The 25,457-nt window shown below is 42.0% G+C and overlaps 1 protein-coding gene across 1 annotated transcript in view; it reads right to left on the minus strand.

Annotated features, from left to right (window-relative positions):
* Positions 1–2,474: 2,474 nt before the first annotated feature.
* Positions 2,475–25,457, minus strand: part of SHANK1 (SH3 and multiple ankyrin repeat domains 1) — a 74,978-nt gene continuing 51,995 nt past the window's right edge. Inside the window, 19 exon segments of the mRNA XM_032234535.1 lie at positions 2,475–5,088; positions 5,090–5,159; positions 5,162–5,337; positions 8,914–9,274; positions 9,277–9,487; positions 9,489–10,813; positions 10,816–11,074; positions 11,076–11,350; positions 12,553–12,655; positions 15,911–15,927; positions 15,930–16,034; positions 18,523–18,583; positions 18,817–18,836; positions 19,498–19,506; positions 20,522–20,605; positions 21,937–22,072; positions 23,803–23,927; positions 24,493–24,548; positions 24,550–24,573. Of these exon segments, the coding sequence (XP_032090426.1) occupies positions 4,773–5,088; positions 5,090–5,159; positions 5,162–5,337; positions 8,914–9,274; positions 9,277–9,487; positions 9,489–10,813; positions 10,816–11,074; positions 11,076–11,350; positions 12,553–12,655; positions 15,911–15,927; positions 15,930–16,034; positions 18,523–18,583; positions 18,817–18,836; positions 19,498–19,506; positions 20,522–20,605; positions 21,937–22,072; positions 23,803–23,927; positions 24,493–24,548; positions 24,550–24,573 (3,733 nt within the window). The 3' untranslated portion in view covers positions 2,475–4,772.

Raw genomic sequence — 25,457 nt, forward strand, 5'->3', positions numbered from 1 at the left:
GCTGAAAACAGGCACTTCCTCCTGGAGATACAAGCACTTGAAAACTTGGCCGCACCTTTTGAGTATCATCCTTGCCCTGCATTTTCCAACAAGGGCCACAGGTTCCCCTTGTTTAATAAAAGCAAAGCTGAAACTTTTAAGGTTTGGTGAATATCCTGGCTGCCCATGTAAAAGTTTATTTGCAGAGGGGGCCTACCACCAGTTGATATTTTTTTTATTTTTTTTGCATGCCTGGGTTAATTGTGTGATCATGAACAGAAAAGGGTACACTGCTGGTCTCAACAGGTGTCAGATGTGCAAGTTACCCAACATGATGGAAATGGGTATGTATGTGCCAAGATCCACGTTACACAAATATGGCGGGCTACGCCATGATCTAATGATTGTGGAAAGAGGACTTTGCTGTCTGACACAAAAATAGTTTTTAAGGAGCAAGAATAGGCCAGCTACATGGCCCAGATGTGAGAGTGGTGGTGGCAGCTAGTGATAAGAGTCATAGCATTATTGAGGTGCTGAAATGGGGCCACCACAAGGCCTATAGCCATGGGATGAGTCCTGCAGACTTCTCCATAGCTCACAATATCTGGTATAAAATTGGGAAGATAAGCAAGTGAAGAGGTACACCTGCTCCCACTAAGCAACCTACTAAGGATCCCAGCAAAGAGCAGGAGCTCCCTTTATCTGAACCATATATTTCAAAAAAGCTGCCCATTGCTGGGTCCTGGCATTGGCCCTCTGTGCATGGAGAGGGGGATGACAATTATGGAGCAGCTCCCCTCCCCCCCACATTGGAGTCTTTTTCTTTGGCAGCTCAGCATGGGAGGGGGAAGGGATATTCCTACCACAGCACATACGTGGTCAATATCTAAGATTCCCGCCCCACTCCCACTCCAAGTTTGGGCTGGTAGTAGGAAAAACATGATAATACGGAAGGAGACCAGAGTGGGAGAATTTATCCCTATCCTACATTCTGTCCCTTTCCAGCTTCTTTTGTCTTTGCTACAATCTGGAGCTAGAATGTTGCCACAGATACTCCATAGGTAGAAGAGCATAAGAGATGTTCCCCTTCAAACTTTGCTGGGGAAATACTCAAATGCACATCTCCGTATTTGGAAGTAGAGAAACATGAGTCATGTGCAAATGGAAGCGATTCTGAAATGAAAGTTAATATGAAGCCTGTTGCTGAACCTGAGAATGCAAGGAGTGAAGCAGGAGCACAAGAGCATGGAAGTACAACATGCATGGACCAAGCCACAAGATATATGAAGGAACGTATTTGCACACTGCTATGGTCAGGATTGTGTGTACTCTGTGATAGAAAGAGATGGGGCAAGGAAGAGCCATTTACTTAGTTCAATATTATGTACTGAGTGTCCTAGATTTGTCCAGTAAGAGCCCTACACACACAAGCATCAAATACAATCAACTTGCCTAAGGATAAAGACTTGAGATTCAAGTGGTCTTTGTGAAAAGTATTAGTCATATTAACAGGAAGCGATTGGTAGTGTCTGAGATTATTATAGGGAAGCCAGCGCCTCTCAATAGTCATCACCACACCAAATATCAAGAATGGCTTGAAAGGCAGACTATACTCAATCTTTCTACTGTAGTGAAGATCTAGAATACTGTCCTTCAGCTGAAACATAGCTTGATCTACATGTAGAATATAGAATAACAGAGTTGGAAGGGACCTTGTAGGTCTTCTAGTCCAAGCCCCTGCTTAGGCAGGAAACTCACACTTCAGACAAATGGATATCCAACATCATCTTAGTTCTGTCAGGAAATTTCTCCTTAGTGCTAAGTTGCTTCTCTCCTTCATTAGTTTCCACCCATTGCTTCTTGTCCTTCTTTCAGGTGCCTTGGGAATAGTTTGACTCCCTCTTCTTGTGGCAGCCTTTCATGCTATCATGTCTCCCCTAGTCCTTCTTTTCATTAATCTAGACATACCCAGTTCCTGCAACTGTTCTTCATGTTTTAGTCTCCAGTTCCCTAATCATTTGTTGCTCTCTCTGCACTCTTTCTGGAGTCTCCACATCTTTTCTACATTGTGGTGACCAAACTGGATGCCGTGTTCCAAGTGTGGCCTTACCAAGGCATTTTAAAGTGGTATTAACACTTCACGTGATCTTGATTCTATCCCTCTGTTTATGCAGCCTAGAACTGTGTTGGCTTTTTTGGCAGCTGCTGCACACTGCTGGCTCATATTTAAATGGCTGTCCACTAGGATTCCAAGATCCCTCTCACAGTTACTACTATTGAGCAAGGCCATTTAAATACACACATTTTATGGGAACCAGCCCACTTTCTTCGGTCCAACTATAGGATTAAGCTATGCACAATCCATTCCTTAAGTTGGTTGTCTAATCAAAATCAATTACTACAGTAAAAATATAATTTCACAAGGTTTTGGCCACATTAGCAAAGCAATGTGCCATTTCCTTTTGTGTAGCTTTTACCCACAAACTTTTCGTAGGATCATCACATTCAATCTCTTCCCATCAGAACACAAAGGACCACAGCACCCATTTTAAGTGCCTTGCAAATTGCTGTGTTGTGGAATATTAACATGGGCTGTTTCCTGATTGATTTTCTTATCCTACTGAAATAACTTGGAACAGATCAGGTGGATCATAGGGATTACCCCATGCACTAGTGTTGCTTGGATCCTTCCTTCACAATAATGCTGGCATCAGTCCCTGCAATGCTGTCAATTTTAAACAATTCTAGCTATAGAATTCCATCAGTACTGATTTAGGGTGCAGCCTCTCAAAAGAAAAAAAAACCAGATTCTTTTGTCAACACAGTGATAGCCTTAATTTATAGACAATGCATGCCAAGCAGTTATGCCTGGGTTTAGTACTATCAAAAATGTCTCCTGTCTTCCTAAAAACGTCATATGCAATGGGAGTCAGAACTGTGTGACCGTGGAGTGCAAGACATGCATGATGGGTCAGACGCATGGATGTCAAAACCTGACCGCGTTGTGGGCCATATCATATTTTTTGCCTTTGAGGAACAGGGCTGGGGTGGCCTGTGCAGGCCAGATACAGTCCGTGGGCCACCAGTTTGACAGGCCTGGATTAGAGTCACAGCAGTGGGCCCACTTTGAACAAGTGTATCATTTTAAAAAAAAATCAAGCTTGATTTTTGGTGACTTTATGGACATGTCTATGCCATTTTCTTGGCAAGAGTAGCATTGTGAAATGGCTTTTTTCTGGATGGGTGATATCCCAGTGCAGCCTACTATCTTGATATCTCCTGAAGGAGCCCTATCTATATACTAATGTGACTTATCTTCCTACTCCAAAGTCAGCTAGTGTTCTATTAAAGCTTACAATCCTGCATCCATTCTCTATTTCCACTGAAATTCAGAAAACAAGTTTCTAGCAGTTAATAATTATAGTATTTATCAAAAAAAGAAGACATTAAATTTAAGACATTCTTTCTGGACAAAAGGTAGCTAGGTAGACAGGAAGGGAGAGGGAGAGAGAAAATCCTGTGTAATGCCCACCTTCCCCTTCTTGTCAATCTAGGCTGTTCTCCCTATCCACCAATAAATGTTTGCATATGACAAATTTGCATATGCATTATGAAGGTAGAGCTTATATAATATCTACAGAAGCCACACCCCCAAAATGGCTAGCACAGGACACAACAGTCTCTTAACTTACACTCAATTTGCATAAACCAACTATTCTCACACAGAAACACAGATTCCTTTTCCTTCTTCCAGCAGAAACAGCCAAAACAAAAGTAAAGTACACAGAAGATGATAAGAATAAACTCGATGGAGAAGGCAAAAGAGGAAGAGATAACTGAACCGGAAAAAAAGTAGGAAGAGAAAAGTAAGAACAAAAGCAAATGAAAATAAGGCAATGAGATAACTGAACAAAGATGAAAAGAGAGAAAAGCCCAGTTTAGGCATCACTAATAAGGTTGAAGCTCACCCGATGAATACAAGTGATGGCTTATCTTCCAAGGCACCCATGCTTTTCAGTAGCTATTTCTAGAAATTCTTTTTAGCTAATATGAAAAGCCCATTCCAATTCACAGGTAATTATCGGGAGGAGGAACCCAATCTTCCTACCAAGTAAGTATGGCACTTGAATGATCTGAGGTCCTCCCCAGAGAATGTTTTGCAAAGTAAGGAAATATATGCAAATTTCATTTTGTCGTAAGTCTCTCCTCCCCCCCCTTTTTTTAAGAGCAGAGTACTTAACAATCCTGGTAATTGTGGAGATGTACAGAGCAAGCTGTTACATGGCTGAATGAATAGATGTGCAATAGCAGTTGCTACGTAAGGGCCATCAGCAACACAGAAAGGATGAGGAATGGGCGCAGGTAGAAGCTGTTGCACTACTGGATGGCTAGTACCAGCCATCTGATTGGCAAAGTGGAGGATATGCTAATGGAGAATGAAGAGCAGGTCTATGTGTACAACTATAAACACATACATACACCTGGGAAGTGATGATACACAGGTTAAGGGTTCATACACTCATGTCAGTGCTGTTGGGCTGGATATATGAAATGGATAAATTGCTACATGGCAACGCAACAGAGAAAAGTGCACACCCTGAGGTGCCCAGGCAGGCTTTGGTGAGCTTCTCCAAGATCCCCCACTCTACCCTCACCCCCACAGGGTCTCTCTTCACCGCTTTCCCTGTGCCCGGCCCCGCAGCTGCAATCCCTCCACCTCTTTGTTCTCCCCATGGTGGAGGTCCATTGTACATTCAGGCAAGAGGCACCCCGGGGCAGGGCAATTTCCCCCATCACCTCTCCAGAAAGAACTTGAGGGCACGGGCGATGTTCATGCGATGCCCAACTCGCGTCACGCCCAGGTCATGAAATCTTCCTTAGGTGAGCGAAGGCAGATGAGATCCTCGTATTTCGTTGTCCAGGAATCGATCGCGGTGTTCCCCCAGCTTCAGATACTCCAGCCAATCAGCCACATCGTATTTAGTCCAGAAAGGCAGTGGCTTGGAGCCAAACGGCTTGTCCGTGGCTGGAGGCAGGAAGTGGGTAGGGGACAGAGAACGGCTGCCTGAAGGGAAGCTAGGGAAGGGATGTTCACCCCCAGATGTGGGAACCACGGAGGTCAAAGACGCCAGTATAGATGGGCACAGAAGGCAGGATGGGAAGAGAGGAAGGCCTTGGGTGGGGCTAATCTTGTGCTCACTGGGCAGGGCAGCTGGACTCGGGGCCCGTCGCAGAGCAGGACGGATGTCAAAGTCCACACTTTTGGGATGCTTGCCCTGGGGGGATTTAGGCCAGTTGTGGAAAAGACTGCTTACAGGCTTGGAGGAAATCAATGATGGGGATGTCTCATCTGGGAGCCTGCAGGGAGAAAAGACAAGGAAGGTAAGATAATTATCATCTACTATGTTCCCTGTTGGAAGAGACTAGGAATCCTTAGTCTAGCTGAACCTTCCAATTAATTTACTTCTATGAACTTTTACTAACATATTTCTCCAAGATAGACTTCAGGTATAGTAGTCATAATGTTTAAATGCATTAATATTCAATAACAGTAATAGATCTATTAATATTAATCTTTTTAAAATAATATTATCTCAAAGGTGGGGCACTCAGTTCCAATGTTGGAATTACTACTGAAGAAATCTCAAGTTGACTGGTTAGGAATTCTAGGAATCAAATTCCAACACACCTGAAGGGTGGTATTATGAAGAAACCCTTCCTTGTTGCTAAACTTGGGAAAATCTGTGGGAAAATCTGGAATCAGTGGCAGATACAGAGCACTGCTGCAAAGAAATGTAACATGATCGTATATTACCGGAATAAGTGCTTTATAGTCCTTGATGGATTAAAGAATACCATTACAATGGAAAAGGAATTAGTTGAGGCAAGAAACTCATACCAAGCATGCCTCAACTGTGATACAGAAAATAGTGTGGCATTGGAGGAATTTCATCGTATTTTCCCACCACTGAGGTGATTGTGGATAAATGAAATAATGGAGCAAATGAGATTTTATGATATAATTGTGTTGAATGAAAGGAGAGATGCTACAGATCCCCATTGTCTACATCAATCATGGCGTTGATAGGTGTATGGATGCATGCAGTATCTACAGCAGTGTTTCTCAACTATGGCAGCTTTCCGATATGTGGACTTCCAACTCTCAGAATTCTTCAGCCAGCTATATTACCCAGGGAATCCTGGGAGTAAAAGTCCATATATCTGAAGCTGCCATAGTTGAGGAACACTGGCCTACAGCACAATAGCACCCACTTTAAATGAGTAGAAAAAGTCACAAGCAGCTTTAATAATAGAAGAGATGAATTAGAGTTGGGAAATTCCATGATACGAAGGAAAGAACAAAGATTTAAGGATAAGCCCATAATCAGCAAACAAGTGTCTATATAGAAAAATTGGTTACTGGATCTCTTCCATTACCCATTCCTTTTCTAAAAACAAAAAAGGTCAAGAATTTGACCTTCCAAAATTCATTAGGATTTATGACTCTGAGGCTGTGCAGGAAAGAATGAAAGCCTGCTATCTTCTACCAGTCTAGGTCAACAACTGTTATCATCCTTCCTTGGAAGTTGGAGGCAATATCAGGTTCACCAGGCTGGGCCCCACCTTTCTTCCTAGGAATCCTTCAACTCAAACATCTGTTATGTTGGCTTGCACCTTATTCGTCTTCCCCTAAGCTTTAATTTCAGTTCAGAACCTAGAGTTGATAATTTTTTTAAAAAATGTTTTTTTCCTAAATCCATTCAACTTTTCTTTTGTGTTTATGCACAATACAATTCTCCTCTTTGGCTCCCCCAGATGTTAGGCTGATTGAGACTACAGAAGTATCTCTCTTCTCCTCCCCCTTTGCTGTGGACCATTGGGATGACTGAGCAGTCCAAGTAAAGAGAAGGTGAAAGTAAAATATCTTGCATGAAACACTGAGTTGGATCTGATGGAAATATTTGGCCCAATTCAGACCTGGAATTGATGGAAGTACACTTTATAATCCTTTGCAATGCAAGTTTCATGGCAAGCACATGAGGATTCCAGCAGGCATGTATAGTGGAATGGAGTTTGGTTAACTTTGTGAAACTCCACTACAACAAAAGATATCGATTTGGATTGCCTTAAAGGTTATTAGGCAAATCACCAAAATATAAGGTTAGAAAAGGCTAGGAGTCACACTGGCTAAACAGCACTAAATATTGATTACTGGGAACAGAAGTGGGGAGAATAGTATCCTCATATCCTATCTAACAGCATTGGCAACTTTAAGATAGGTGGACTTCCAGAATTTTTTGGAGTTGAACTTGAACTTCACAACTTAACTGAACTCCATTCCACCAGCTGAGCTAGATATATTTCTGTTTTTACAAATTAATATTCCTCCCAACAAATGTCAAAACCACTACACTGGAAATCATCTTCTGATACAGACTTTCACCTCCAAGTGGGAAACTTTGACGCTACTGACACATGCATGCAAATATTTGTTTGTAGCACACAGCCCAGATATCTTCTGATTTACTACAACTAATGCAGCTACGCATATGGCTTAGAATCGCAATATGTTGTCTAAGTTACATATATGCAGAAAAAAGGGGTGATTTGTTAGACAATGGATTACTTTCAGTTTTGGTGCTCAAGAAGCTGAAAATTCTGGCATACCTGACCAGTCTTTCAAGAAACCAGGAATTTGGAAAAGGGTTTGCACATTATCATAAGGTTATGGTGGCACGAGGAGGCTGCCTTTAAAATGAAATCCCAAGCATATTTTCCATTTATATCTTGGACACAAAGTGATTTTCACAAGAAATCTACAAAAGGAGTTATAGGTCCTCACTTAGCAACTGTTTGACATTAGGATGGGAACCCCTCCCCCCCCCCAAAAGGATTTATGACCCAGTGTTAAGTTCTGATATCCACCCCCCACTTCCCTGCAGAAACATGATGAATTTTGGGCACTTGACAAGTGGCCTGCATTTAAAGCTGTTTGGTCATATGACTGCATTTTATGATTTATTTACTTTTTGCCACAGCATTTACTTCTGGCAAAAAATGCCCATTGTGAACAATGGGTTGGCTTAACAACCACATTCATTTAAAGATTGCTGGAAAAAAAAGGGTCATACAATCAGGTTGATCAAGTGATTATCCATTCACTAATGTAAATGTCTGAACCATGGAATTAATGTACCTTTTTAAAAGTATGCACATACAAAATGATTTCTATTTAATTACAAGATTTTTGGCACATTTGTTCATACCTAGAGGTCTTTTTATGCCACACACCTAGAGCTCTTTTAAGGTTATGCCATAGAGTTTGTGTCTTCATTATCTGTAGATTAGCACATTGCAAATCCCAAAACCTAACATATGAGTGAAATCCTTAGTCAGAAGACACCTTTGCCTAAATACGTCCATGTGCAGACAATTAAAAGCTGTGAACACATACATATCAAAAAAAAGCTGTGAACACATACATATAGGGGGGAACTTTATAAATACATGCATGCATTTGTAATCAAGCCATTTTGGACATGAGTGCTTGATTGTGCACAGAATGGCCATGTGAACTTGAAATCTATACTGCCTGTGCATAAGACAATCAGAAGAATGCACAACTGTTCAGCTTGTGCACATAGCTGTAAGCCGATTGTACAGCAAACGTATGTACAGGTACCGTTAAGTATGCACTGCTATTTGGACATGAAGTATGAATTGCTTTGCATGTGCACAACCTGCCTTGTGCTGCCAGCATATCAATGATGTAATGGTAGTCAAAAAAGCAAACAGAAAAACATAAATCATAACCAAGCAAGCACTGACGGAGAATGAGAAAGGACAAACCCAACTGAAACACGAGATGCGCATGCACGGGGCTGCTTCCTGCTTCCTGTTCCTCCCCTCCTCCTGCTCCCAGTCGACTAATACCTTTGCCTCTGCAGGGAGCTGGGTCTCTCGGAACCAAAGGGAGCCACAGCATCAGGTGGTCGTGACCACGAAACCCCGCCCATCTGCTGCAGCTTGGTGCTCAGCTCACTAATGATGCTAGCTTTCACGGTGGACATGGCCGATGCCTTAGGCTCTTCCCACGGCAGTGGAGATTTCTGCGGCAGCTCCTTGCCAGGATCAACAGCTGCTGGCTGCTGGTGGTATGGAGGAGCAGGTGTGAGGGCAAACATGTTTTCAGAACATGCCGAAACTGAAATGGTGGAGCTGGTAGGGGTAGCCACCGGCAAGCGGCCTGGAAATGGCCGGGAGCGTAGTTTGGTCTGCAGTGGATCTTCTCTATGCTGCCGCCACCACTGCTGCCACTTACTCCACCACCACCGCTGCTGCTCCCCCCAAAAGCCTGACCGTCCAAGTAGGTGATGTAAGTGTCCAAGAGTTCCGTGCCTTCCCCAGACATGCTGGACAGCGTTGAGACACTGCTGATAGTCTCTAAGTGATGATCACTGCTACTCCGACTGTCCACCTCCTCAATTCCCGAGTCAGTTACTGCTTCAGGCTGCTGCTGCTGCTGGGATGGCAATGGATGAGACAACGGAAGAAAAGTTAACATGAGGAGATTCCTTGGTTTCTGCTGTACCAGCTTGGGTTAAGGTGGCCACCTCACTGTCATAGGAGGTCAGGCTGGATGCTGTAGAATCTAAGGTGGCAGGGGCAGGTGGAGCGGCCGGAGGGGCTACTGCTGGGGGCAGTTCACTAGCAGCTTTGGGGGGAGACTCAGGTTTATCAAAGCTATTGGAGAACTCGATGGGTGGAGGAAGTGGCTCTGAGAAGACAAATTCATCATCCACATCAATGGAAGGGGCAGGTGGGGGCAGCACCAACAGTGGAAGTCCATTCTCTTCTGATGCTCGCTCCATTGGGGGAGCGGCCATTTCAACTTTCCCACTCTCCTGGCTGCTCTCCTCCTCCTCTCCTCCTCCTCCTCCTCCTCCTCTTGGGCGGCAGTTCTCCACAAAACGCACATGTAGCTCCAGCTTCTCTCCTTCTTCAGGCCGTTTTTCCCAAGGAGTTGTTCTAGCTGAAATGGGAGAGGGCTGATGCTCAGGTTGGTGGCCTTCCTGCTCCTTACGGGATGATGCAGGCAGTTGGTGATGAGTCTGCTGCTCTGATGTCTCCCAGAGGCGCAAGATGGAACTGCTGGGAGACTCAGGAGTTTTAGGAGTCTCCCCAAACCGGGGAGAGGATGGACGCGAGTGCCTCTCTTCTCGGCTCTCTTGTTGAGACTGGGACTCCTTTAGAGCCCGCTCACGTGCGACTAATGCAAGTCCCAAGGGGGATCCAGGATCTAAAATCTTGCCAGTCAGTGGGTGAATGAGAGGAGTTGAATGGGTCTGGAGTTGGGGCAAGAAACTTGAACACACAGAAGTGAAGGCACTGGTAGTGCTGGCTCCATATGTTTTAGCGCTGCGAGACTGAAGATAGCTAGGGCTGCTCCCACCACCACTGCTACTGCCAAAGCCAGAAGCCATGTTCAACTGAATGTATGGCTCACTGGAAAACATACCTTCATCAATGGATTTGGAATGGCGGAGACGGGGGACAGGCATCTGCTGAGACTCGTCATCTGGTTGCTCAGTGGAGAGAAAGAGGGCAGACTTGCGACGAGCCTCACTGTACCATTCACGGTCTCGTCGGGCTGCCCCAACTAGGGCAGCCCCAAACTGACTGGTGAAATCCATGCTGTTATGCAGCTGCAGTGATGGGACAGGCACCACAGGCTCAGGTTGGGTCTCTGCCTCCATGCTGCTTCCCTGGCTACTACGCCCACTGCTGCTGGTTGAAGGAGCTTTAATTATGATGGTGGGTATTGGGATGGAGCTTTTTCAGACTGTGTGGATGACTGAGATGGTAAAGACGATGCTTGCATCTGGGAAGAGGGGGTACCCTGCTGCTGGCGCTGCTCATCCTCCACTTTGGTCTGCTTGACCAATGGACCTTTGCGGCGCATGGGCTTGGTGGGTACATACATGGCGGTGCTGGTTGCCCGAGGGGGCAAATTATAATATCGCAGGTCAGGGGTGTGGCCCCTCCACCCACGTGCTGTGGACCCTTCAGCTCCTTGCTCAGACTCTTGGCGGTTAAAGAGACATTTTGTCACGGACACGAGAAGGTGGCTCATATGGTGGGTCCTGATGAAGAGAAGTGGAATACAGCTTGGCCTCAGTGCTGGGATTGAAGGTTGAACGGGCTGAAGGAGTAACTCGGCCAGATGCAGAGGGCGACGTACTGCTGTAAGGTGGATCAGGAGGGGAGGTGGTTGGAGGTGGGGGAATGTCTTCGGAACCAGGGACCGAAAGGCTGCGGCTGAATTTCATAGCAGGGGGAGCGAGGTAGGGCTTCTCATCCTCAGCTGCTCCTGTGGAGGTAAGGAAGGTAAGCATCACCACTTCCAGTTAGCAGAGATTATTATTCCCTTCTTTCTCAGCTCTTCCTTATTTATTTGGCATATAGTGATGTTGGCGTATTTCATATTTACTATAACCTAATCTCATAGGAAAAGGACGTGGTGGCTCAGCTCAGTGGCTAAGACGCTGAGCTTGTCGATCAGAAAGGTCGGCAGTTTTAAACCTAGCACTGTATAACGGAGTGAGCTCCCGTTACTTGTCCCAGCTTCTGCCAACTTAGTAGTTCGAAAGCCCGTAATAATGCAAGTAGAAAAGTAGGAACCACCTTGGGTGGGAAGGTAACAGTGTTCCGTGGACCTTCAGTATTTACTCATGCCGGCCACATGAACCACGGAGACATCTTCGGACAGCGCTGGCTCTTCGGGTCGGAAACGACTGGCACATATGTGCAAGGGGAACCTTTACCTTTAATCTCATAGGGATATTTTCTTTTATTGACTGTTATTGTCCCCAAGCCGTAAAACACAACCCACCACATGATAAATGGCATTGCTTCATTGGACTGGAGCAGCAGCATATTTTTTGGTTCACTATGGCCACAGATGGGAATTGGCTGATGGGCCTCTGTTAAAATATGCACAACTTACACATATGGATTATCTATGTGCATGAATCCATAGGCCCATACAAAAAAAAAAGTGTTAGTGTTATCAGTGTTTCTGAGGAAAATGACTACTAACTTAATGAAGTTGGAACTGCTGATCTTCTAGAAAGCACTGTTCCTGCAAGGCCAGTGACCACAGATTTCTTTCATTATCAAAACCAGTGTCATATGGTCTAGCTTCTGTCTGAGAGGGCTCCATGGACACCAAACCTTTAGGAAGAGACTAATTTCCTGAGTTCTAGGTTCCTGCAAGGCCTAATAAGCACACAGCTCAGTAAATAAGCCACTCATTACAAGGGGAAGAATGTCAGGCAATCTGTCCTCCACACTGAGAGGACTCTGGCTACTAAACCTCCCCCCACCAACCGCTCCCCGAAAAGGAAGTTCCAGGAAATTGGCAGCAAATGAAATACTGTTAAATCAGACAAATTGGAAAGGGAGAAAGACCAGGGTGTCTGTGGCAGGCGAAAAGACCTTAGAGGTCTTCTTAAATTTCTTTTCCAGGCTCAAATGCCACTCCGATTTCACACCCTCTAGACCCAATCTCACCAATAGATTTCTGGCGAAGCATCATGCCAGGGGGATGACTACTTGGTAAGTATGATGGACGCTCATAACTGGCCTGACCAAGACGATGTTGTTCAAAACTGGGCTGAAAGAAAAGAAAACAAGAGAAAAGAAAGCCAAGAACTGGTAAGATGAAATGATAAAATATTTATGGAATTAGGTTACACCATGTTCATAATTTCTTTTACTAGTGTTGAATTCAATTGGCCAATGTTGCAGACGTAACCTTGCCCGCTCCCTGGATGTCAGTCTCAAAAAACAAGAAAAGAAGAGTAGTAAAGCCCACTTGGAAACAATGGCTAAAATCTTCAATCAAAGGACTGTCATTAGGAGAATGAATATAGTGCAATGTTTTCTTATGCATGCCCAATATAAAATAATTGCAATAAATGCTTCCAAATAATATGTCAACGATTCTTACTAATATTAACAACTAATTTACATATTTATAGCATCCATTCCAAGATGTCAAGAGTTTTATATATGGTTCTCCTTCTTCTCTCTTATTATTACAGTAGGTTGTTGAAGCAGACTTGACCAAGAGAACGTGAGTAACAGAGGTTCAGTCACCAAATACATCTTGTGATTGAATAGAGATCTGAACTCAGATTCTCTGCAACAAAGATAGTTATACATGCTAACAGTTACTGAATTCAATTTCTCTCTTCTCTCTCTCTCCTCTTCTCTCTCTCTCTCTCTCTCTCTCTCTCTGTGTGTGTGTGTGTGTGTGTGTGTGTGTATGTGTAATAGTCAATCTTCCATCTAACAAGACATTCTAATTTGGAGAACTGAATAGACCTCACAATTTCCTCATGAATACAGCTGCATTATCTTCGAAACCAAACAATCTCTTTCTAAAATTAAAGGGGATTTTGGTACCTTTTTTGGCATAATCTAGACGGCTAACAGAAGCCCCAAGTTGAAATACTTTCAGATAAACAAGATTTTGGACTTGAACAATTAAAAGCAATGAGCCTTATCTTTTTCAATGCTCCCCACCCCCCTTTGTTCTTACAGATATTGTACAACATGGACTGACATGCTATACCGTATTTTTCAGATTATAAAATGCACCTGATATAGGACGCACCTAAATTTAGAAGAAGAAAGAAAAGGTTTTTGGCCTCTGCGCACTGCATTTTCAGCCCTGTTTTTGAGGCTTTTTTCAGGCTGTTTTAAAATAAAAAATAGGCCAAAAAAGCCTTAAAAATGCCTGAAAAAAGCCTAAAAAAGCGGCCCGAAAAAGTCTAAAAAAGCAGCCCGAAAAAAGTCCCCAAAACGGCCCTCCCAAAAGGCCTGAAAATAGGGTATGCAGAGGCCAAAAATGGCAAGCAGATGGCCGGGTCTTCGGGAATATTCGGTCTATAAGACGCACAGACATTTTCACTCCCTTTTGGGAGACAAAAAGGTGCATCTTATAGACTGAAAAATATGGTAACCTCTGACTCTCTAACAGTAATTTCTCGCACACCTTTCCAAATATAATCAATTCAACATCTGAAGTAATCCAGTGTTAGAAATACAAAACTGTTCTTTAAGACAAGGCAACAAATCCTGACATCCTACCAAATTCTATGTTCAATGGAGTCTAGCCAAGGTTTCTTCAACCCAGCATAGATCCTAAATACCCTTTCAGAGACCCAATGACATCATAGCATTTGCAAATAAAGAATGTACAATAAGCATTAAGTAGCAGGAAGTAATCAGATGCTGCTTCCAAGGGTATTCAAGCAATAATGACAGTGGATGGCAATAGGCAGACCTTCTGTTGCTCTTTGGCATGAATCCACCAGTTGCCTGGTGCATTTAGTTTGAGGAATTATTTACCCATTATACATGTGTATAGGAAAATATATTTAAATGATTTGATATGTCTACACCTATGGAAAGATCAGCATGATGCAAGCCATGATATTTCCTATGATACTCTATAGATGCAAAAATTGGCCTTTGAAGAAAGAGGACAGAAAGTCTTTTTGAAATTTGCTACTGGAGATAACACTATGGACTGCCAAGAAGTCAAGACAATAGATCATCAAGCAAATCAACCCGTATCTCACTCGAGGCACAAACCACCAGGCCCAAATCATTCTATTTCAAACATATTATGTAAAGTTCTAGTTCCCTGGAGAAGGCTCTAATGCTGGGAAAGGTGGAAGGAAAAAAGAAGAAATAGATAGCCAGCAGCAAAGTGGATGGAATTAATGACAGTGAAATGGATGCATTTTTGCAAGACATTAAAAACAGGTTAGAGTTACATTGTTATGGAGAAAAATTATCTATACGGTCGATAAGAACTGACACTGATTTGCCACATAAGGTCAATGTATGCATATCTATGTACTAAGGCATATACATATAAATCTCAATGCTCAGAAAGTATGAGAACAGTTTCTTGAAAAAACTGCTACAGCAAAACATTTTAAAGAAAGCACTTCTCAAAATAGTGTCAGCAAGCTGAACTAATCTTTATGGGTACATACCTAAGAAGCCAAGTTGAAGCAATCACAGGTCTGCCTGTTGTCACACAACACTTCCTTTGGTTGAGTGCCTCAAGAGATATTACTTGATGGTTCAGTGCCTGGAGCTTATAAGTTGAAGATATATTTCTAACATGGTGCACGCCTTCTGCTCTGATTTTTTAATCAAGATATTGACAAAAGGAGAAGAAAGAGGGGACAAGCCATGGTAGAAAAGGAACTGTGGGATCAGCAGAACAGGAAGTAGTAGGAGGGTAGCGCTGCCAAATTAAAAGTGTGAGTATTGGAAGAAAAAATGCCTAAGGAGCAAACTGACAGTCCCCTCAAGTCTCAGAGGGCTGTTGTCTATGTTATATAAAAACATATTTAAAAACCCAAGTGTTTGATTTGAAGTTTAAATCTTTGCTCTGAAGAAAAGAAAAATATTAGCAACTGCATTAAAGATAATATGCCTTAACTCTATTTCTTTCACTCATCACAGCAGAATTTCAAAGCAATAAAAAATAAAAACCATGCAACACGAGATCTCATCTTCTTCAGGTCCATGTTCTTGAGTAAGACAGCCAGTAGATAATTAAATGTTTGAAATATGATTCAGGACTGCTTTGGCCCTCACATGTACAAATAACTTTCTCCTCTTCATTTAAGCAGGCACAGCTGTTTTCAGCTTCTACACAAACCTAAGAGTCTGCGGCATTAATTATATTAAAGATGTGCTGCTTAAATATAAGCGACCTTCTAAACCATTTTCAAATGTGTATAACCATTTCCACCACCCACCACCCTCCAATGGACAACACCTCATGGCCTAGTAAAAACTGGGTATCCTCCATAGTGTACTGCTGGAGTGTCCATCTTACCTCAGAGGAGAAATAATCTTCGTAGTGCCCCGTGTCTTCCCCAAGGAAGGAAGCCCTCCACTTCCACACCCATCCCCAACACTAATTGTCTGTTGAGCTGCTGCCAGAATCTCATCTAATTTATCTGAAAAAAAGAGTTAGGAAAAAAGGAGGAAAGTCATCATAAAAGAGGACATGATAGCCGGTGCTTTAATCATCATTCCTCCTTTTTTAAGCTGCTACTTAACAGAATCTATAGAACTTTAGCCCCTTTTCTCCGTGTAAACATTTAAGTCTATGCTGAAGTAAGCAGGACTTCACTCCCATGTGATCTATTATTATTTATAATTATTAGAACCCCCAAGTCCTATTGATATGTTTAAATGTTGAAGGAAAAGTACATATTCAAGATCTGGATAAGTTTTAAAAAATCTGTCTAAAATTAAATTAGGGGCCAAACAAACAATGCTGTTTGTCTCAACCATTGTTTAGTAAAAGTAGTGAGTGGCTCCTAGCTATTATGGAGCTCTACTACATTCCTTTGCTAACCAAATGATCAGCTGTCAGGTAGGTAGCAGAGGAACAAATCACTGCTTCCTGGAGCCCTCATGATTCATGGAAGATGATTATTTGCATTCACCTCTGAATACTTGCAGGAAAAATAGCTGTTTGTTAACAGCTATTAGCAGTAGAGAACATGGGATCCTACGGTTGGGAAGTGACGGAAGGAAGCAGGAGGATCAGGTTAAAAGCTTTCTGTTCTCTTCAGCAATCCCACATTGTATGTACAAAAGCATACAACAGAATGGATGTACAAGAATGAAAGAGAACACTCAAGCACATTTAAGGTAGAAGATGTGGGGGGAGAGGTGTCCCAGATCTCATTCACCTTTTTTGGTTCCTGAAAGTAATGGGGAAAATGGTGTGGCCTCCAACATGCCACCCCATCCCTGGTGTAAATAAAAAGGATTACAGTATTAGAAATCTAGTTTGTAGTCCAAAGAACAGATAAAAATAGACCATAAATATTCCTAGTACAGGATGACAGAAATACATGGACACAATTGACATATCTGACGAAAAAAGCTCTAAACATGGCCAAATCATTATAACATCTTACCAAAGGCTTCCATATTGAAAGTGTTATACAAGAAAGAATTGTGCCTGCTATACAAAATACTGTGTTCTAGAAAGCTCCAGTGATGAACACATTTCCTGCCAGCCCGCCTTGTAATTATGGTATTTTTTATCCCCCCCCCCCCATATTCCCCGAGTCCTCTCTGAGAATCTTTGAAAAAAATGTGCACTTTTGCCTATAGTTCTCAAATGTGTTTGTAGTGTTGCCATATCAAGGAAAGCTCCCTGCTTGGTTCCCATTGTTATTTTTTCAAACTTGTTCTTGGGAAATGGCAAGCAATGCAGGGGATTGCTTGCAGCGGTGGTGTAGGTGTTGCCATTGGGGTTCAGATATTTGGGCCTACATTTTTGTACAGAGAATGTAATACTGCAAATCCCTGGGAAATAGAGCTCCAAACAGTTGTTAACTCATGGACTGAACCAAAGGGTGTTTGCCTTTTAGCATTATTACAGCCCATATGAGCATCTAAGCTAGTAATAATCAAATTTAGGCTGCATCCTGAATTGACCTGCTTTTTCACATATTAACTCTTAGGCAATCTACTCCAAAGCTATATGTAGCCTCGATTCATAGCAAGTAGTAAGTATCTAGTTACTGTGATTTATTTAACAGACCATGGTTTAGTACAATACAAGAATCCAGCCACATCATCTTAATCTATTTTTTTCAGCCAGAAGACTACTTGCAGCATCAGAGAGCGGACAGTGGATTATACATGCGTGCATGGAATTGGTATCACTAGAACTGGTGTCTCTTTTCTTCCCTTGAGCAAGGATAACTGAAACAGATGTTTAATGACCATTTCAACTGCACTTGAGATAGCTGCAAAGAGAACAGTAAAGCTCTCCCAGCAAGACTATAATAAGGATCACTGAAGGAAGGGGAGGGGAATTAACTGTTTCCTGCTCTCCAGGGACCCGGATGAAAACTGTGCTGAAAACTGTGCCTTCTTGCATACAGAAATATCAGCCCTTATGGATTCTCTTCTTAACCACAAGAGAGGCAATTGTGACACCAAATTGTTTGTTCCATGCAGGCATCTTTGATCTACCCATTTGATCTATAATGCCTTGAAGTGTGTTTATTGTACCACAACAGACAGCACTAGTAGTGCCCATGACAGCATTACAAGGCACCAAACTGCTAAATTCTTAAGAGACAGCCTACTCTTGAAAATTCTCATACAAAATCTCTTTAGATTTAGGATAGTGTTTTGTCCCTTGTGATACTTCATGCATCACACAGGGATGGCTCACACTTTAAAAAGTTACTTAACCTTGCTTGGCCTGCAGTACTATAACTAAATATGAATGGTCACCAAATACTAAAGTGACACGTACATCTTATATCGGTAAACAGATTGTATGAAGTTTTTGTGAGCATTCGCCCATGATTGTAAGGATGAGTTCCCCAAGAAGAGCGCTACAGATATTCCTCCCACCCCCCCACCCTTTCACGGACAGGTTACTGTGCTGAGGTTGCGTTTGCGACTCACTCAAAGCCATCTGATAGACAGCTCCGTTCTTATCAGTGCCCATCTCTGGCTCGTAATCTGTAGAGACGACAGGAGGGAAGGATTAGTGGAGTGCGAGCTGCAGACTGGTGATGACATGTCACAGAAAACTGGCTTCTGGAAGCTGTGTGCATGGAAGTGGGTGGCGGCAATGAATAAGAGCACTGGGGCAGGGAAGTGTACAGAGCAGGGTTGGTGTTAGGAGTAATGAGAGAGAGGCAGGTGGGTCCGGGTGTGTGTGGAGTCGGTGGGGGAATGTTGTGACACTCACCCTGTTTTCTCTTTCCAAGGGACGACTGAATGACGGGAGGGAGATAGCAAGAGGGGGAAAAAAATTAGCACCTCACTTGGGCAGGCGGATAACTGGGAAGAGGTGTGAAGCTCCATTACATTTTGATAATATTGACAGAAATTTCTGGCAGCAGGAAGAATATGTTTGTGGGGGGAGGGAGAGATGGAACTGAAGCTTTAAGTGGGTCTGCTGCTGAGAAGAAGGTTAGGATTCCTGCTATTCAGGGTTGTAGTCAGAGGCCTAAGTTTAATTAAAAATAAAACCAAGTACAGAATAAGAAACATTCTTAGCCACTTGAGGGGAGGGAGTTGAAAAGAAAAACTTGTACATTCTAACAAATGAGGAAATTAAAACCATTAATAATTGTAAATGTAATTAGACTGTCTACCTAGAAATAGCTCTGATTAGTTTGCAATGTTTCTCTACCCACTTCTAGATTTCCTCACTACAAAATAACTTTCCTGTGGGCTATCTTCCAACTGTTCTTTTTCCAAGCCAAAAACATTAATGATGGCAATGAGTAGATGTGACCAGATGAAACATTTCAAAAGTGACAGGTCTAAGTATGTGAATAGCTATGTAATATGTAACATGTAATAAATCCACGTAATATTTTTGCTATGGCTGGAGCAAAATTCTGGAGGGCAAGGGGGGCAGGAGCTCACCTTTCTCCACTGTGACAGACAGCTCAAGATTTTGGAAGTTCCAGGCAGCCGTGGATGAACAAAATAAGAGGAAGGTGATAAAAGAGAAGCAAAAAAATACATGCTCCTGTTCTGCTCACAGAATGACCCTCTCTGTGTGGAAGATCTACCAGAATAGTCTACATGATTTTAAGAAATCTCCCTCTCCCTGCCCCCACAATTACCCTTCCACAGCTAATATCTATAAATGTGTCAAAACAAACTCCTACTGCAGAGATAATGGTTGAATGCCTGTCCAGCGGATCTGGAAGATACCATATGGGGAAAAACTTACACAGGAGAGCCTTTGAACAGTCCCTGCAGGATTCTAAGTGTGATAAAAAAACAAAACACTATAGTATGAAAGAAACTGTGTGAATCTTCTCAAATAATATTATGGTGCAATATTCCTCAAATGACAAAGAAGGTTTTCCTAGAAGCTTAGCATGGCTATTTTACTGATTTGTCCAGATTACTTCTATTCTATAATTTTTGTTAACAGAATTAATTCCTGTGGACATTTTCAGGTTCCCACACCTGTCTTCTTGAATGCTCTGAGGCATCTGTTCTTTATGAAAAGGGTTTAGGTGGTAATGGCATATATAGGAATAACACTCATGAACTTTGAACCGTGCTAAATTTCTCCCAGAATTTGAATATAGCATGTCATGACTGAATGCCCAGCAAAACTCAGTAGAAAGTCCACTGTGGATCTTCCCTAGGTCCTCCACCTTGCTAATATTTTTTCCTAGTGTGTCTGTGTGTGTGTATTCAAAATGGTTCAAAGCTATTTCTGGAATTATAATTAGCATCCATTTTAAAGCATAATTATTTTTATGTTACAGAAAAATACAAGTTCACAGATTATTTTGCATTTCCAATATGATGCAGTTTCCCCTCCTATAATGGACATATATGTATTATCAATTTGGGACTGGAAGCACTAGAAGACAATTCCCCCCACATACTTTTGGTACAGAAAATGGCAATTCACTGGCATCCTTACCCATTTCCTCCAACTCCGATGTCATAGATTTGGAACGCAAGGAGCTGGCTGGAGGGGGCAATCGTCTTGTCTGCTGTGGCGCAGCTAAAGTAACAAAACGAAGCAGTAGGTCTGGGATTTTGCCCGATGATTCAAACTTGCTCCAACTCCCACCACTAACTCCCCCCGCCACCAACTCACATCTTTTTTGAAAATAATTCTTGGCTCGGTTCACAAAGCTCGCTTAACCTGGTTCCTGAATATATTTATTTGGGGAGTTTACACAACATATACAAAATAAAGTACAAAACCACCAAATGCCCTTAATTCACACAACATGGCTTAGTCATTAAAGCAAAAAGCTTTGCACATGGTGTGAATGCATATATTTGGTTTGCTGTGTTGTGTGAATATGAATCCATGTTTTTTACCTCAGCATTCTTCTTAAAGGTAATGAAGTCTATTCATCTCTCAAAGAATGCAGATACTACTGCTAGCAATCCAGAAAGAAAGGCAGCTTAAAATCAAAATAGGAATGCCAATTCCTGGAATAACAGTAGGGCAATGCCTGTTATCTCTTTAAAGATGTAGTCGCTTGTCTCTAAAGAAATGTTTTATTTATTTATTTGTATCCTGCTTTTATTTTTACAAACAACTCAAGATGATGAACATATCCAACTTACCTTCCTCCTCCTATTTTCCCCACAACAAAAACTGTGTGAGGTGAGTTAGGCTGACAGAAAGTGATTCGCCCAAGATCACCATGCTGGCTTTCATGGCTAAGGAGCAAGGGCACTAAAGAGTTAAATATCTGAAATGCCCTGGGCCAGTGCATTTCTTAAAAGCCACTAAAAGCTCTACAGCAGATTCAATGGATTAACCAATGGCCCTCCAGTTATTATTGAACTTGAATTTACAGCAGCTTCAACTGCATGGGTCAATATTGAAGGATAAGAGTATTGTAGTAAAAAGTCTACAGGTTCCCCATCCCTGTGTGGTATCTACTCCTTTCTACCCTTCAAGAACTTTTCTACACTCCCAGTAAAATCATTAACCTTAATGCTTGAGGTGGCAAATATTAGCAGAAAACATCCTTGCCTCCTAAGTCCATGAAGTCCCATTCACCATCTACAAAATCTCAAAAATATATAGGAATTTGCCATATAATTAGACCACTATATGTTATTTATTTGTTGAATTTATTTGCCTCTTATCTTGCTACTCTACTATTTCCATTGGCTAGTTATGGTTTTCCAGCCAAGGATCCTTTCCAATTCAGACTATATTGCAAGATGTCATAGTTAATCCTAAAGTATTTCTGCATGCATAGGAGATCTCTCCCCTGCTTCCAAGTCCATCCCATCCCTCAGGATAATACACACCTATTAAGTCACTTTTCCCCGCTCAAGACAAGAAGAATAATCTCAGAATGATACCTTTCTTCCTCATGGCCTCCTCCATCTCAGGATTCCGTGTTACCATGACAACTTTCACCATCAAGTTGTTGCCCCCTTGTCGAATCATATTGACAACTTGCCTATGACCAACTTTTACCACATTTTGTCCATTTACCTGAAACAAAAACTGACATTATCCATGTGGGTGTGGAATTTTGGGGACTGCAGAGATACTTCAATATTGTCATTTTTGAATCATGTGCCCTTGTATATTATTTCTCTTTACCACTAACATCCTCCAACTAGTTCTTTGCCATGTATTTTAACGACTCCACTCAGTACGAAGTGAATTAATCTATGCAACTTCTTCACCCAATGTGCAATTAATTGATAGAATTAATGTAACAAAACCAGCAGCAGCTACTTTTGGTTTAGGTTATATTAAATAAGCTTTAGGCTGGTTCACAGAAGGAAAATCCATCAAAGCGTGTTATTCACGGAAGTCTTTTGAAACTTCCATGTTACAGTCTATTGCTAGTACTAGCTCCTAAGGGGAGAAGGACAAATGGCTGTACATTGTGAGAAAGAAAGGGCTGGAAGTAGATAGAATGAAATTCTATGTCTGACACAACACAATTTTTCTATCAATTCTCGTTGGTGAGAGGATAATGCATGAGTGTGTAGGAAGGATGTAATGAAAAGCATGAATTTTCAGAATGTATCGATTAATTCACATCCCTCATGAAGCATTATAACCCTCAACAAAACACCACTTATTAGTAGCTACTGTGCAAATGTATACTTTCAGGGAGGTAAACAGAAACCACACCAGGGAAATAGTACCCAAAGAGTGACAAGATTCTTTTAAAAATTTGGGATCCGATACAGGTGACCAAATAAGCAATGATATATGTCCATATATTTGTGTCAACACATACAAAACTATTGTACTGAGAACTGGAAAGCTTCGGCAATGCTATGCATTGTTATTTTTTAATAGAACAGCTTTTCTTAACCTTTGGAACTCTAAGATACATGGACATCAGCTTCAGAATTCCCCATTCAGCATGTCTATATTTAGTCACAAAGAAACAAAGGTAGGTGTATAACTTCATTTCTCTACACATTCACACAGCAATAGCAATAGCAATAGCAGTAGACTTATATACCGCTTCATAGGGCTTTCAGCCCTCTCTAAGCGGTTTACAGAGAGTCAGCATATTGCCCCCAACAATCTGGGTCCTCATTTTACCCACCTCGGAAGGATGGAAGGCTGAGTCAACCCTGAGCCGGTGAGATTTGAACCGCTGAACTGCTGATCTAGCAGTAGCCTGCAGTGCTGCATTTAACCACTGCGCCACCACAGCTATGCAAAGTGGTCAGGAGCGAATTTGAGAGAAACTGAGGTAGGATTCCTATATGATACCTTCCTTGATGCTCCAAATGATATTTCCCACACCTTCAAATATCATTTGATCAGTTATACCTTTCAACAGGACTTGACCAATCCATCAAAGCTTAGCCAATCTCATCTTTTCTCAAATATCCTGGCACTTTTTCTCCCAGTGTGCTACTGCCTCATCCATTTCATATGAGAACCATCTGTTGTTTTGGGGAAATATCTTTTGTTGTGAGATCCACATTTTGTTGTCTCTTCCAAATTCTGGGACAATTCCAAATGCTTTGTAAGCTTAACCAGAGCAAACCTTTCTGCGTTTTTTTTTTTAAAAAATTCATGTCCACTCCAACACATAAACAACATAAAACTGTATGACACTTTATATCGGCTAGCAACCACATTCTGACATTACCTTACTGAAAATCCATAGTTCATTTTCTAATAATACTAAAATTTTTGTAGAAAGAAATCCAAAGAGGTATATCAGCATTGTGCCAAGCCATTACCTCAATGAGAAAATCACCCATGCGGAGACCAGCTCGCCAAGCCACACCTCCTTCATCCACTGATTCCAGGTACTGTAGAGCAGGAAAAGCAGGTGTGGGAGTGAACTCCTCAATTGGGGTCTGCGCTGTAAAGAGAGAGCGGTGTGAAAGGATGCATCTGGAAATGAGTCCTTGGGAAGCTGGGGAAAACTTATAGCCAATAGAAAGTGCATAGGTTTGGAACCTGGCTTTGGAATTCTGTCATACCAACCTTCTAGGAAATGGAATCAAATTTGTGTCAAGCATACAAATCTGTTTCTACTGCTTCAAAGCACAGGCACGAATCCTTTGACACCTCATTTTGAGCATCCAACATTGAACTCTACATATTATCTGGGAGAAAAGGAAAGGTTCTAACCAACCACCAATTTGGGCACCATTGTTAGAAAACCAAAATCCATACAGTCATATTTTGCAACCATTTCCGTTGATCCTGATGCATCTGCTGATAGCTCCACAACATCTAGGGGAAAGGACATGGTTTAAATGGGAACTATTTATTCTTTATCGGAACTTCCTAGAGGCATTCAAAATTGCTGTTAAGCTTTTAGGTTGGGGGAATCACTGTGGAAACATGTCCCTCTGCATAATCAGTCAAAACAGCTAGGGACAACCCTAGTTTCCAAGGATGACCTTAGATCCCCCTCTCACCCTTAGCCCCTCTTAGCACAAAGCCAAATCCTTCGTTGTCCTTCTCTGAAGCAGCACTGTTTCTCTTTAATGATGTAATCACTGTGAAAGAAAGAGATGATACGACAAGTTAGGAGTCATATAGATGTTAAAGGGAATTCTCAATTCAGACTTGCCCAGTGCAAAAGAATCTGAAGAATATAATATATGGGTCCTGTGTTACACACATATTGCCACAAAGATAGCATCATTTGTGCAGGTAATTTGTAGTGTACCAGGTCTGCACAACTTGCAGGGTCTAATTCTCTCTTCTTCCTCTTCTCTATACCAAGCCCTGACAGTGCAAACATAGCAGGCACTTGCTCTTTGTAACAATAACATCTGTGGGCCAGAGCCAATGAAGACAGCATTGCTTTGGCCAGAATTCCAAAGACACTGCACAGAATTTTGGCTGCATTAAGCCCCAGACTGCAAATGCTAATACTCTACTTGCTCACTACCCAGGATGAAACACTGGAAGTCTCAAAGATCCTCCACAAAACAAGATGAAAACATTACACCTCACTGCAAAAACAGCTATCATCATACAGGGGTGTTACCACCTACTTGAGAAATACTGTGCAAGATGTGTAACACATAGCTTTAGCAATACATGTATAACAAAAATCACAATCTCTTTCTGCAAACATGTCATATATAGCCTGAGACTATACCACTAAAGTAAGCAGGTTGGCATAAAATTGCAATACAATGCATTTATAATGTGATGTCGTTGCATACAGGAAATCTAGCCTGCTGCTCCAGGAAACAATTGTAAAACATAGAATATAACAGTGTATATTCATGGTATTGCACTTCTCTTTACATCTCCTATTCTCCAAAAGCAATGCAATCGTTCAGGCCGCCACTTGTTCTGGTTGCAGATATAGCTTTTTCAAACATTGGACATCCCCATCTCTTTTAAAGGGCTCCAAACCTTCAAATAC

Source organism: Thamnophis elegans, chromosome Z (genome assembly GCF_009769535.1).
Source record: "Thamnophis elegans isolate rThaEle1 chromosome Z, rThaEle1.pri, whole genome shotgun sequence".
Lineage (NCBI taxonomy): Eukaryota > Metazoa > Chordata > Lepidosauria > Squamata > Colubridae > Thamnophis > Thamnophis elegans.